Genomic DNA, 15,169 nt, shown 5'->3' with positions numbered 1-15,169 from the left:
GGTAAGGGAGCCACATTTAACACACAGACAAAGAGCAGGAACAAGTGGAGGAGGGAATGAACATTAAAGTTTCAAGTGTCTGGTCCCTAGCAGGGGAGAGGAAAAAAAAAAAAAAAAAAAAAAAAAAAAACAGAAGGGTGAAATTGGCTTTTACATAGTCAAAACACTATAGTCATTTTTGCCACAGGGATTTTTAAGTCTACTGTACTGGGCTCATGGTAAGCCACACAAGGACTCAATTGTATTATCAATCTTCTCTTGCTTTCAGCGGTTTATTTACTGCCCACGATTATGGGTCAAGGATGGGCAGTAAGGAAAGGCCTTTTATCATGATGATATACAGGCACAGGAATGCTAATGTAGCTTACAGTGCTAAATGCAGAACAATTTGGCAGAGTAAGAGCTTTAGAATAAAATAAGTTTCTTCACACAGTTATACAGACCACTACAGAGGAATATTATAAAAGGGGTGGTGGTCTAGCACACTCACCATATGGTGCAATACCTCCTGCTTCCACTGTGGTGCAGCAGAGAGCACAAGAAACCATGAGAAATGGATAATTCTTTACTGAATGTTAAATAGTTTTCTGTCTGTGTACACACATGCACAATACATGTGTGTCTATGACAGTGCATGTTCTTCTCTTGCTGCCTCTGTACATAACTATGTGCATGTTCAAAACATTCTGAAATATAAAAGAAGCACAGCAGCAAGCCCTCAAGATTCCAAGGGATGAAAGAGCATCTACAATCCAAACACAACATCAAAAGTTACACAGTCAGGGGCAAGGGAGCAATGTAGAAGAGGTGTGGGGCTGGATGAGTACGATCTATGAATGAAAACGATCTGGCTGGATGATGAGAGGGTGCAGATGCAGACAAGATGTTGCTGACCTATTCCTGACTGATGCCGCTTGTAGTTTTCTCCAAAGGCCACAAGGCCGATAGCGATGGTCTGAAGAAAGGGGCGAATGGCTGGAGTGAACTAGAGGGGAGAAGGCATGTACAAAAACAGAGAAAATAATTTCAATTCCAGTCCACTATCCACACATTTAAACATAAGAAATAGAACACAAATGTGACTAGAATCACTACAAAAGAAAGTGAAAAAAGAATGAGAAGATCTCATAATATCAGAATTGTAAGAGATTACAAATTGATAGAAAATAGACTCAAAGGGAGCTTCATCATTTTTTCCCTTTAGTTTGCTTTTGACCTCTGTGCTGTGAGAGTTCAGCCTCCCTTGTTAAGCTCAACTGAGAAAAATGGGAACTGCTGTAAAGATGACCAGATCGTCGTTCTGTATTTCTCATAGCCTTAACATCTCTTTTTAGGGTCAATTCCTATTTCTAAAATAAAAGCAGGGGAATATACACAGACCAGGTAACAGGCCAGTTGCCTCAAACATAAACAAGTTCTTTCTTTTACAAAACTAAAGAATACTTTACAAATTACTATAGAAATCTTTGAGACCTCTATTCCGCAACTAACTAGTCCTAACACAACACAAAATATAAAAAAGTTAAAGGTGTAGAATGCAATATGAAAAATTTGATGAATGAAAAATGTATATAACCTTTACCAGAACTGTAGCTATGAGTAGTGCTGCTCATCTATACTGTTATAAGAGTTTTACACGTTTTCTTACTCTCACCACTCCACAGTTCCCAGTGCTTATCCTTGTCACATCATATGACTGCTAAAACAGCTCATCTCACCTGAAAGCCCAGACAACGGCCATAGAAGCAACCCTTGTGCATGGATGCATATTCACGGACAAAACTTTCGCTGAGCCCGCTTTCATCCTGGAAAAACAAATTGCCGTGGCTGTTGTCATGTAGCATGCGCTGAGCCAGGTAAAGCAGGGCACGCAGCTGGCACAGAGCATTACAGTACGCCTCCATTTCCCCTGCATTATGTGCTGCTCGGAAGAAGATGCTGCGGCGGTTGGCTGTGATGTAGTGGCCCTTGTGGATGATGTGGAGAAGGCAGCAACGCACAACCTAGAAAATAAAAAAGTGACAATAAAATACCGGTACCTAAAATTAGAAAACATCCGCCACACAATAAAGTTTACTTTGACATTCAGCAAATTCTAAATCACATTACACGAACCTTAAAAACTTTATTAAGTACTAATATAAGTATTAGGAAACATTATATTACTAGGTGTTAAAGGGATACAATTTTATAGAATTATATTTATTCTTGAAATGAAGATACACAGCAATACGCATTATTTGAAAGAACAAAAAACAAAACCTAAAATCTCCATTTGTGCACTCATTAAAGAGACAAGTCTTCTGGGTGTGCTTAAGTTGTGATTAAGATTAGTGTGGTAAGCCTAAAGGGAAAGGAGAGGATGTGTGAAAGCATGGCTAAATGAGAACATGTAAAAAACTTCCTGCTTCACTGGGTGTTACAGATTAGCAAGAGTGGTACTGCTGGAATGAGAAGGATTATAAATGTGGAAACAGAGAAGCCAGAAAACAGAACAGGATTCATTTGCTGCTCTACTAGACTCATTCTGTTGTGGTGGGCTGCAGTAACCGAAGGTCATGATGTTTCATCAATAACTGTACAAGATAAAGTACAGTGGATACAGTAGAGGCAGATATTCGCAGCTGGAGGAATTTATCTTGCCCACTTTGTAACATAAAATCAATCTGTAAAACAAATGGACTGACCTTGAAACAAAGTGATATTCAAGCAAAGAGGTGCTGTGAATAGTTTCTCACAGTGTGGAAAGAATATTGATAAGAATGTATTGCAGAAGAGGTACCATTTCTCCAAGCTGCACAGAGATTAAATAAAAACAAAACAAAACACACATCCAAGAGTTCATTTATACACGCAAAAAGACCTTAAAACATCAGAAAGCCTACCTTGACCAGGGAGCGATAGCCATTAGCTGGTATATGTGGATCAAAATCAAAGTGATGGTAAACATTAGCAAAGCCAGAAATAACAGGTTCCAGATTGCGAGCGTGCTCCTGAATCTGCTTCATGGCCTCCACCAGCCGCCGTGCAGCATCACCCTGTGACCCCTTGGCTCCCCCTGAGAAGAAAGCTGCATTTTCTTCGCACACACCGTACAGGGCCGCAAATACTGCTTTGGTATCCATCACTAAAAGCAGTGAAACAAAAGGAAAAGGCCACGAATGAAACAATGAAAGAATCAGATTTACTGTGGGTAAGAATAACAACATTCTTTTAACATGAGTATGTATTCCACTGGGGAATGTCTCTTTTCACTTGTAGGCACGTAACTGATGATTTAGGGGTGTAATCGCAATAATTTGCAGTTCCTGTTATTAGTAACATTGTTGTTACTAGTTATTAGTAACATTGTTGTTACTAATACCACTATCCTTCTAATCCCAAATGTATTCTTATATGCTGCGTTTCTAAAAACCTGACTGAAAGCTGGCATCTGCTCCAACTACCATAAAAAGTAGCACCCTGATCAATATTCTGCACCACACCCACAGCTGTAATCAGCATGTAGAAACTGTACCAAGTGGGATATTTTTGGATATATCCTACAAAATGTTCTTAGTCTTATTAACTGAGCCCCTACATCCTGATGTATGGAATCTCATGAACTGAAACGTGTTAAGCGAGGCTTGAAATTAAATGATGTAAACCAAAGCTGCACACCAAAAATCCACCAAGATCTGGTATCATGCTGCTGGGAAACAAACACAGATTAGTCATACACTGACAAAAACACATAAACAAACTTGCATACGAATCCCAAAGGGAGGTATACAGTAGACAACCATCAGCAGACTGTGTTTATTAAGTGTGCCCACCTCTCTAGTGAAATTAAAAACAAAAAACAATAATAACAAAGATGTAGCACTTTTGCCCTGTTGGATTATCACTGTAGGATGGCGTTCTCCTACTGAGTCACTTGAGATCAGAGTTTCCATAACATCTCTGGGAACTAGCTGGTACTTGTATAAGGTTTCTGGCATGCTGAGAAAGAGGAAAGAAAAGAAGGGGCACTGGACACGCAGAAAAGTTCAATTCAATTCAAAACAAAACAACAACAACAACAAAAAAAAAAAGACGAGAAACTATGGGAGAAATGGAAACAGGTTTTTTTGTTGTTTCTTGATTTAATAGATTTTCATTAGTATGGCAATATGTCGATAGTAATCAGTTCGTAGAGTAAATTATCACCACTTAAGTGATGCTAAATTAAATGACAACTCTAAGAATTAGCCTCAATCCTTTAACTTTGGATTTTACATTTTCAACTTTGAAAAAGCAATACAGAACAAATGCAGATAAATAGCTCTGGTAAAACAATGCCCAAAGAGACATAATTGATTGGGAAGCAGGAGTAGGCTCTGCATGCTGAAAAGTGAACAGATAACAGAGAGAAATATTGTTTCAAGGGTCAAAGAAATAATGGAGCCCTAATCGCACAATTATTCTGCTATTCTCTGCCATTCAGGAAGAGTAATAGGAGAGGCAATTTCAGACTGCTGGGAGGAATCACGTCCCCCTGATATCTGCAAAGAGACATTTATCAGCCAGACAACTTATAGCACGCACGCACACGCGCTCATTTTCCTGACTGGCATCTGCTTCTCACTCCCCTACTCTGACAAAGAAAAACCCCAAAAACAAAACAAACAAACACAAAAAACAACAATTTGTTCATATCCTAGAAGAGAGCCTCTGAAGAATCAACTTTTGTAACTGTTGTACACTTAGTAATAAATGATTTAATTACATCAAGCAGATCTTCCTTGATTGTTTTAAAATATGCATCATCTGAATACACCTAATTCCAAGTCCACATTTTACAGAGCTGAGGCTTGTTTGTTTTCCAAATCAGCAAACAGTCATTATGTGCTGTGATATTATGTCCACTGTCCACTCAGTTGTGTCTGTTTTAACTTGCTTTTGTCAAAAGCAGAAAACGTTTCTCTACAAACACAAAACCCTCTGAATTTATGTGATTTATGTGAGCAATGTTAGTTTCTGCATTTATTGACCCTGGGGAATACAGAAAGACCAAAACAAATGTGGAACCAAAAATCACTGAACTAAACAGGACAGCATTGCAGTGGGAAAAGGGTTTCTTTTTTAAAAATTTCAGCTTAAAATAGTTCTGTTTATTCATCCAAAGCTTAATGAAGCAGCTTCAGGGCAAATTTCCAACCAGTTCAGCCATGTGAAAGGAATACTTTTTGTGGTCTAATATCATCACATGATTTCTGGGGATTCTGAAACGTTGTGCTGCTCAAACTCAATGAACCACGAGTTTATCATTTAGAAATATGGACAACTACTTAAACTCCTTAAACATCAATACTTTTTAGGTTTGTAGACTGGTAGGACTTCTCTCACTTTTTTAGATTTGTCTCAATATTGACAGCTTCTCAGATTGACTCGTCCATGTTTGCAAGCAAGCCCAGGTGTATCAGACAAAGGAAAACAATGGCGATTTACATTTATTTGGTGGATGTTTTCCAGAGTTTCAATGTCCCACTCACCCTGACATGTTACACAAGCATTACTTACTCATATTCCTGGTAAAGATCAATGAAGTAAACCTAGACTAAGACTCAAAACAACTCAACAGCTACCTGCAGATCTATACAACTCTTGCTCAATTTCAGGATTTGACCAAGAGCTAGTGGATTATGTGTGGACTGCAAACGTTCAGAGTCTGACAACACAGGAAGCAGTCATGTAATGTACAATGACATCAGAATGAAGTACCAAAGGACACAAACAAAGAACATCTATAAATATACTTTTATCTTTCTGCATAAACACATTCACAGCAGTGTGACCTAAAGTGATACAGTGAGTGGTGCTAGTCAAGTAATCACCCAAAAGCAATGCTAATGCAGTCAAACCAGTTTGGGCACAAACCCAATATTAAAATTACATTGCCTAATTAGAGCCGGCGGTGCAACTCTCTCATCTGAGCATGCCAATAAGCTTGATGTTGAAAGGGCCTGAACTTTATGAACCCTTGGATAAGCATAAGCTGCTCTGAAACTTGTTTAATGAAAATTAAGCCAGGAGACATTACAACCCTATCTAACTGCAGGGACCAAATTACACGCAAATGAAATGCAAATGAACAAAGTTAGGCAAACCAGTACCATCTTATTAAGAGTTCAAACATACAATGATCCAATAAAGACTTCACCTTTGTTTGACAAATGATAATGCCTAGAACAGAGGGAAAAGGATAGCTGTTACTAGAAAGTATCTTGCAAAGCATTTAAACACCTGTCAAATGCTGGCATTCAACCCATGTGTTGGCGTAAACAATGGTACATTACACCATGCATAAAACCACATTCATCTTCAGCTAGACTCAACTACAAACTTGTGATGTTTTGTGAAACCGTCGTGCAAAGTTGTGATAAAGTTTTGCATTGATAAAACTTCTCCACAGGCATATAATCTTGTCATCTTGCCAGGATTTTCCATAATGAAACACATGCACCCACACAAGCTGATAACATTACAGGAACGGTACATTTACAGATGGTAAATATACCATCAGACATGACTCACCTACTGTCCTTATCACATCCGCTTTGTATGCATTCACAAATGCTCCAGGCTTCCTCTAGCTAGTATGTCAATACTGAAAATGTCTCAACATGCCTTGTTTTCCATATTTTTGTAAAACAAGTGGCCACTGCAACCATTAAGCTGTACCTGGTCTCTCCACATTAAAGATGGATGAGAGTCTGCATTAATAAGTCATGTACAACAACCAACACCAACAACATTACAGACACATAATGTTCCCTGTGGGGCCCAAAGACAGTGAATTTAGCATCCATAAAAATACCTGCTGACTGCCACTGGCATAACATACAACTGACAGGATGAAGTAGTAAAAAAAACAAAAAAACAAAAATCAAAACTGAATAGCTTAAAGAGAAAAAAGTGAAAGTGTTTACCAGCATCTGAGTTCAAGGCTCTGTCCATGTCTGTGTCCTCTCTTCCACAATGAGAGCATGGAGGGAAAAAAGGAGAGAATGAGAGAGAAAGAAAAATAGATGCTGGTGTTGTCTAAAGGAAAGAGAAAGTGATTTCCAGCTCTGTTGTCTTGCTCGCTTGTCTTTGTGATGTATCTCTTTACCTCTCAGACGTTGTAACAAGAAGCAATATGCTGCTCTTCCCTGTGTTCTGTTGATCCTAACCATGCCTCTTTTAAAAGGACGGACAGCAAGGATGACCCTTGCCCAGTTAACTTTCTCCCTGTAACTCGAGGCTATTTTGCTATTGGCAGATCAGCTTGGAACTCCCTGTGACCTTAAACTTAATTGGCAAACTACAACCATAAGATTATGATATGATAGCAATATATTAACTGTTAAAATGTTTGTTTGGTTTTTAATATTAAATATTTAAATAAAATAGAACAAAGTTTACTTGTTACCAAGAACTAACAGTTAGACTTTTTAGGAAAAACTACATAAAAAAAAACCCTACACAAAACTACCTTCACAAATGGTTACCCCAACAAAATTCACTTTAAAATTGTTAAATTATCAAAACATTATGATTAATTAACTAAACCTACCACCACTTAGCACCAGCATTAGTCTAACTCATATGCATTACACCTAAAGTGCCAATAACACTTTAGTGTTGTGACCCCATGTGTTAGAGTTTTGAGTATTTGAGGTGCCTTTAATACATTCGTATTAATTTAAGCATCAGAAACATGCAGTTTGCACCAACTCTTGAGAAACACTAATGTTCAGGGATGAATGCAGGACATGGACAGCACGTGAACACCCAAAAACAGATGGTGAAAACATGATTTGAAGGATATTTTCCTTTCGGAAAACATGACCTCAGTGAGAACTTTTTGACTGATATCACAGATGACAGTTTCATAACTCAGTGAATGGAGACATGAACCTTCACCTACTTATAGAAATACTGAGATAAACAAACTTACACACACACACAATACTGTGCAGCAGAACAAAAGGCTCCGCTGCATTCTCTCCCAGTGCCTGCATCTCTCTCCCAGTCCAAAGATATTGTTGAAATTGGTGCTTCTAAACTGGCCTTAAGTGAGAGTATGAGCATGAACTGCCTAACTTAACCTCCTGAGCAGAATACATTTCGGCATAAGTACAGGTTAAGTTTCAGATTAGAAAACGACAGATATGAAATCACCACCTACTGACCTTCTCTGGAAAAATGGTGTCACCATTCCAGGAACATCACTCAGACCTTTGGGCACAGACACTAGGAGGGGTTTAAGTTTTGTTTTTAAAAAGCATCTAATATTTTGGTTTTGGGGTTTTTTTGCTTTGTTTTGTTTTTTTAATTTTATGTCCCTGATGAGCATTACTAAGAAACAGAGATTCTTAGTCACAACATTATTCCTTGATTGTTTTTTTTTCCCCCTCTTTGCTGAAAATCTAAAACAATTTTATTGCTTTTATTGTTACCAGGGTAGAGCAAGTGAATCCAGATGATGACAAAAAAAAAAAAAAAAAAATACCTTGGTACATTGAACTGACTTTGTAATACAGGGCTCTTCTCATTTTCTTAAGCAGTTTCCCTGTATGTGTCTGCACATATATTTGGCCAATAAACACGATTCTGATTCAGTTAAGAAAATGGACAGACGGATGTTTATTTTTATGTTAATTTTCAGGAGATATAAAAACATTTTATAATGAGAAACAGATGTAAATAATAAAATGAATGTTTCTCATTCCATCTGGATTTGGACTGACTGTGAGGACCGGCTCACTGCCCCATGGGAATTCTTGTCATTGCTTGTAACACCTGTGCTTTTCCAAATGTCAGGTGACTGCAGTGAATAAATAAACTTAAGAGCTTTCCTTTTGTCTTGACTATAAATTCTCACTTGAAATTCCTTCCACTCAGAAAACACTACCGAAGTTGTTATATTGAAGTATCTTCTCAATGCCAGTTTGACTTACTGTACTGATCTTGTCTAAGCCTTCTCTAACTCGTTGGTGTTTGTTTCCCCACTTTATCAAGCCTAAACAGACCCATGCTGTAGAAAAGTGGGTAATTATAGTCCCAAGCACATAAAAATTGGCTGTTTTTCAAAAGGCACCCTCCATCACAGCACAACCTCTGAAAGATGGTCTCCTTACATATGATGTGACAGTTGCCACATCATGTGTCATACTCAAAGAATTAAATCTATAGAAAGACATCTTTGTCCAGGGCAAAGGCAAAACAGAAGAGCGCACAGCAGGAGCCCAGTAGTATAATGAGAACGAAGTTTTGACCTTTCTACCAAACAGAGCACCTTCACAAGTCCAAACTCAACAACAGGAAACTTGCAACAATGAGCCTCCACACCCTTTACATAAATAGGTTCACGTAAGTTTTATAACATCATAGCATTATAGGAAAAGAAAATTATAAGTCTGATGATAAAACCTGAGCATGTTAGGAAATTTACATAACAAGTAAGATTAGGGAAGCGTTTCCTATCCAGTTATAAGTGCTTACAACACACAATGCCATTTGTTTAGATAGCAAAGACAAAGATAAGATTCAGACTGCGGTCAGAAATATGGCCTTTTGAACGTGGTGGCCTGGACTGTTCTTAGAAACAATGAGACAGAAGACTAGTTACCAGACGAACAGAGCAAAATCGAGAGTGTGTTTAGTAATAATAGCACGTCCACAGTCCCTACGAGCAGCGTGCTTTGAAAGTCTGCCACCGCCTTTCAGAGACTTGCTGTTAGTCACCATGTGTCACCCTGCTCTTGCGTCACACCGGTCGAACTAGTGACAGCGTCACCATCAGTCCACCTTAATCGATTAGTGCACAGGGCAGTACAACTATAAACTCCCCCTTTGTGTGCATGTGTTACGCTCGCAGCTTTAATCTGGTTAATCTAGTCTTCTCCTCTAGTGGTTGTTTTTGGCGTACCTGTTCAGGTGGGTCCGGTCGGTGTCAGCGGTCGACGCTAGAGTCACGAAAAGTGACAAGTGAACATAAATACGAGCACGTGCTACATACAGTATGTGTCCCGTTAATTAAAGTCTATTACATAGATAACCTAGCTGCTAACGTTACAATGACTACTAACAGTGTGCAGGCGGCTTCTACGTCTAAAGGATGCTCTAACTAGAGACATGCCAGCAACAGAGTGTCAGAGTTTGTCTTGACAATTATTTCACCAACAGCTCACACATGTTAACTCAGCGCCTCTTTCTGTCATACAAGAATCACGAGACTTTTACTGCTAAAACAGACCTAGCGGCAGCTACCAAAGGACAGCTAACTTAGCCGCTAACGAACGTTAGCAGGAGGACACAGCGTACAAATTGGGGGGCGGGGGTGTTATTAAAGGGACAAGCCACAGAGGGAGCGTAGTCGGTACACCAAATTAAATAAAAAAAAAAAAAACCTCACCCAGTGGACCCTCTTTGTGTTTGGACGAGCGCCTTCCATTCACACCTTTTTCCAGTCTGCTAGTCCCACTACCCTTCTTGCTGGACGCCATATTCGCCCACTCTGTTTATGCACCGCCTCTCACATTTCTACCTGAGAAGCCATGAGACCACGCCCGCACAAGAAATGTAAGCCAATGAAAACCTACTTCTGTTTAGTAACCAATCAGGACAAATCAAAATTTCGTAAGTGCCGCCCTACTCTCTTTATTGTGCAACCCCCTAAAAGAAACAATCCTATCCTATTCACTGCACACAGAGGGCAATTGTATTACTCAGACAATTTACAGAGAGATTTGATGGATTTTTTAAATATTATTTTATTATTACAGCACTCACAGAAATAGCAAAAAACACATAATTGTAGCAGATGCACGTCAATGAATATTTAAAAAGCCGACAACGCAACCTGGGGTACATACGTAACCAGTCTGACCCGTCATTTTTTTTTCTGGAATCTGTGTGCAAAATTAGAATAAAAAAGCTAAAGCAAAACACCTACATATATTTAAAAATGTAAAGGAGTATATTTAAAAACATCATAAAAAAACTGAAAAAAAGTTTATAGTTGATATGTTGATAAGGAAGTATTTCTAAAATCCTGGTTGCAGACCAGTGGATATTGTGTTATGATTGTTTTGACAAATACAGATAAAATCTTAAAAAATAAAAAACTTCAGAGAACAAAACTCTGAAATCAGAGCGTGTTGTAAGAAGCCTGCTATTTACATGTAACACTCGTAACTGTCTGTTATTCACTTTGTTTTATGGTTTCTCCAGCTGGATTTCTTCCTCTTCTTCCTTAATGTTGCCCACATCCTGGTACGGGCCCTGTGCTTGGGAGCGTTCAATCTGATCGTATGTTGCACAACAGTCATCCAGATTTAGCCCCTGGTTTTTGAGAAAATGCAAAAAGGAAATCATGCAAAGGCTATTATCAGTGAAAGATATACACATCAACAACAACTAGAAATGGTGTTCATTTCTTAGCTCCTGCTTTCCTGCTTTGCCTTGTGTAATGGAAAGAGATTGAGAATATGTAATGTTGACCTGATATATATTTTCCTCTTCTTTCTTTGCTTTCTTTTTCTCCAGTTCATTAAGCTTCTTTGACTGTAGGGCAAACCAAAAGTAATAAATCAGTCAAATGTTGCAAATTCCCATTGTTGACGGAGAAGGAAGAAAAACAAATCCATGCCAGAGTCGCACAGCTCTGCCATTACTTTTAAATGCATGAATAATAAAGTAAAAGTAATGCTCTTTTGGGAAAATGCTTGAAATTAAGCATAGCTTCAACAGTAGTGCTGCTGATCATTGTATAATAATGCAACGACCTTGAACAGAAGAATGGCAGAAGGCAGCATCACACACAGTAACAGTAAGAATCCCTCAGCTATCAGGATCTTGTTTTTGGTGGTTTCTCTCAGGTTTATGGTCTTCTCCATTGGCTCTAGGAATGCAGAAAGGGTTCAGAGGTCAAACAAACAAATTAGCAGTTGCACGTATTGGTTTTTAAACACGAGTTATCTTTTTCTGCTTTAAGTGTGAACACGTGAATGCTGCGTATTTGTTAGCCTGCACATGAAAACGCAGGCTAACAAAATAATTACTCAAAAGCCTTACTGGGAGATTTATTATGACACTGATAGTTTTGTTATATAACGGTTAAATTTAGCATAAGGATCACAGTTAAACATACAATTGGTGGTACTGTTAAGTCACGTTAACAATGCAGGTTATCGCACACATAATCCCTCAGATTGGCAGTTTTATGTTTCCTCATCTACCATCTGGTTTTAATGAGATTAGTGTGTGAAGTGGCCTTTCAGTGTGACTAATGCCTTTGCACATTGACTGAAATTTAATTCTAAATTTGGTGCTATTTAAAGTGAATGAATGGTGCAGCATACTGCAATGCAACAATCCTGAAGATGTAAAGATTAAATAAATTGAATATATGTGGATGCTGCCACTTTCACAGCTTTTGGGCAGATTAACAATAACAGGATTTATGGTTTATGAAGTAGTGACACCCCGCCCCAACAACAACACATGCACACACACACACTCACTGTAGACACGCAGGTAGGTTCCATGTGTGTAATATGTGTTGCCACTATCATTCAGCAGACAATGGTAAAATCCAAGGTTCTCCAGCTTTACTTCAGGGAAGTTCAGTTGGGCACAATATATTTTTTCAGATTTGGAATCTTTCTGTGATTCAGCATCTTTCTGTGATTCAGCTGTTTTATCTAACAACATCTGCTGAGTTTTGTTATAATAGTGGATCCAGTGGACATTCACTCTCCCCGACGGTGATTTATAGCAGCATTCCAGTGAAGCATTTTCAGAGACTGGCACACTCAGTGAGGGTCTGTCTGGTTCTAAAATCAGCTCACCCCAAGCAAAACCCACTGTTGAAGAAAGCGCATGTTAAGACAGGTTATGTTGTAGGATTTGTTATTGAGGTCTCCGATTATTTAATGATGACTGCATATAATTTCACAACCCATATTCAAAACTGACAAAGTATTAAAATATGCTTTAAAAATGCCAAATGATCTATAATTGTATAGCATAAGTAACCAGAACGACTGAAGCAAAAATGTCATCATGATAGCACAGCCATCTGTTTTGACAGGAAATGTGGTTCACTGAAGCAGAACTCAAAAGAGTTAAACAAAAATGAATACATAAGTACATATATACTGAACCGATATGTAGAAATATGACACGCTGAAATAATTAATCTTTCAAAAACATAACTGATATTACTGAAATATATAATAAATGGATGATGTCAATGATTACTTCTAAATAAAACAAGTTCAAATACTTGAATGTACGGTATTAAAAATATAATCTGACTCACCCACCAAGCTGGAGAGGACAAATATTACAACCATCCCCATTTTTGTAAGCCAAAATTCAATCTAGGAATAAAAAAGGATAAAATTCTGATTAAAAAAAAAAAAATTCTACACACAGCTCTGCTTCAGTCTTCTCTTCTGCAAGATCACACTGGTGTCTTGTTTTTCAGTGGCAGGATTTATGCTTGAATAAATTTCCACCAGCCCACATTTGCTTAAGTGCTGCATCCAAATGCTTAAAAAAATAGAACTTTGTTTAAAAAAAAAAGAAAAAAAAAGTCTGTTAAACATGCAAATAGCAACTAAATGCTGCTCTTGACTGAAAATTGCAAATATAAAAAGTGGAAATGGAACAGTTGATAGAGGGACAATGTATTGCATTTCTTCTTCTTTCTGAAAGCATTAACTCAGGAGACAAACTGTTCGAGCTTTGAAGTAAAAGTCTTACTTTTAAACAGTTCGGAGCCTTGGTCAGTCGTTTTTCTTTTCAGTGTCTTGTGTTTCCACTGGGTGAGACCATTTCAGTTTGGAGCCATGCTGTTGTTCCTCCCACTCATCACCACTCTGATTAACATTTAAATCCCTAACATTTAAACATCTACATTACCTGCTAATGATATGAATACATATCATCTCCAGTGAGCACAGGACCCACTAGAGGACATCAATGTTCCGGCCACCCTCTGAAGTCTGCTGAAGGTCATTTTGTAGTTTTCCAGCTGTTCCTCCTTGCACAAAGGAGCAGGTACCTTTTCTGCTCTCTTAAAGTAACTGCCTGTCTCTTGGAACCTTTATGCTCTTAAGACCATTACTGGAAGACACTGGAAGCTTTCTGGCAATGGCAAATATTGCTGTACTTTCCTGGAGGAGTTGGAATACCTGTGCAACCTGTTTAAGGTCCCAGTGTTGCCAAATTCTAGTAGTGACACTGCTTGTTATAGCACCTACTGGAGGGGAATAGTTGGAAGAGGTCATGTCTAGGGTGTGTTTTATTTTTTTGCAGACCTCACAGTCCTTTGTAGTCTGTTCTTGTCCTGTTTGATGGCTGATCCAAACCTTCCAGTGATATAGCTGGATTGTTACAGAGTGCACCCATCAAAACTAAAAGAATGTCAAATTTAGATTAATCAGACAAAACAAACACTTTGTCTCAAATGAGGTCAGACCCATAGGTGGAGAGTTTCTGGATCTTGTTTACCTTTCTTGTTTTATAGCGGAGCTTTGTTTAATTGGTGCATGCAGTGTCATGAACTGTGTTCCTGAACTAATGCAGTGCCTTTCACTACAGAAATCTATTGTTTCAAACAGCTTTGCCTTAATATCCATTTAATATTTTTCAGCCTTGTTCCCTGTCTATTAAAAAAAAACCCTGTAAATTCTTTGCAATTCAACATTTAGAAAGAGATAGCTACTTGCATATAAAGCCATTATCTTTACCTTTTAAATACCTTTCTGGGCACAATTATTTAACTGAATATTGCAGATTAATATTATCAGCTTTGAGATTTGACACATCATTTTTTCAATTAAATATTTAGAATTTAAAGGACTGGGATTTACATGGAATCCTGATATTCTATAATTCATGTGTTTTAAAATATGCACTGTATATTTCAAAACAAATGGAGTGAAGCCCAACTATGGTTGAACCCTAAACAATTGTCATGATGTTCTCCCAACTGTAAATAAGAAAACAGAAAAAAATTTCCCCAGTTTATTGAAAAAAAAAAAAAAAAAAAAAGAATTAAAAAATAGAACGTACCACAAATTTGTTTAGGTATACATCATTAAAGAGCATCTTACACAATAAAAATCAAACCCAAATACACAGTATAGTTCTT

At 38.0% G+C, this 15,169-nt stretch overlaps 2 protein-coding genes across 4 annotated transcripts in view; both read right to left on the bottom strand.

Annotated features, from left to right (window-relative positions):
• lipeb (lipase, hormone-sensitive b) overlaps nt 1–10,544 on the bottom strand; it is a 28,108-nt gene extending 17,564 nt beyond the window's left edge. Inside the window, exons 1-6 of one of the 3 annotated variants that reach the window (XM_026184116.1) lie at nt 10,421–10,544; nt 9,935–9,971; nt 6,951–6,991; nt 2,886–3,127; nt 1,719–2,003; nt 895–985 (exon numbers count right to left, since the gene is read on the bottom strand). In XM_026184116.1, coding sequence (XP_026039901.1) covers nt 895–985; nt 1,719–2,003; nt 2,886–3,127; nt 6,951–6,991; nt 9,935–9,971; nt 10,421–10,511 — 787 coding nt within the window. In that variant the 5' untranslated portion in view covers nt 10,512–10,544. The remainder of the gene's footprint in view (nt 1–894; nt 986–1,718; nt 2,004–2,885; nt 3,128–6,950; nt 6,992–9,934; nt 9,972–10,420) is intronic. The other 2 variants (XM_026184118.1, XM_026184117.1) reach the window with 2 other exon arrangements.
• A 435-nt stretch (nt 10,545–10,979) lies between these two features.
• On the bottom strand, nt 10,980–13,528 carry cd79a (CD79a molecule, immunoglobulin-associated alpha). The gene is made up of 5 exons (XM_026184746.1): nt 13,331–13,528; nt 12,531–12,872; nt 11,793–11,908; nt 11,509–11,571; nt 10,980–11,349 (listed from the first exon to the last, which is right to left on the bottom strand). The coding sequence occupies exons 1-5, from the start codon at nt 13,368–13,370 to the stop codon at nt 11,224–11,226; spliced, it is 687 nt and encodes a 228-aa protein (XP_026040531.1). The 5' UTR covers nt 13,371–13,528; the 3' UTR covers nt 10,980–11,223.
• Between the last annotated feature and the right edge of the window lie 1,641 nt (nt 13,529–15,169).

Source organism: Astatotilapia calliptera, chromosome 11, assembly GCF_900246225.1.
Source record: "Astatotilapia calliptera chromosome 11, fAstCal1.2, whole genome shotgun sequence".
Taxonomy (NCBI): Eukaryota; Metazoa; Chordata; class Actinopteri; order Cichliformes; family Cichlidae; genus Astatotilapia; species Astatotilapia calliptera.
The sequence above is the reverse complement of the archived record's forward strand: the minus strand, read 5'-3'. Positions and strand labels throughout refer to the sequence as shown.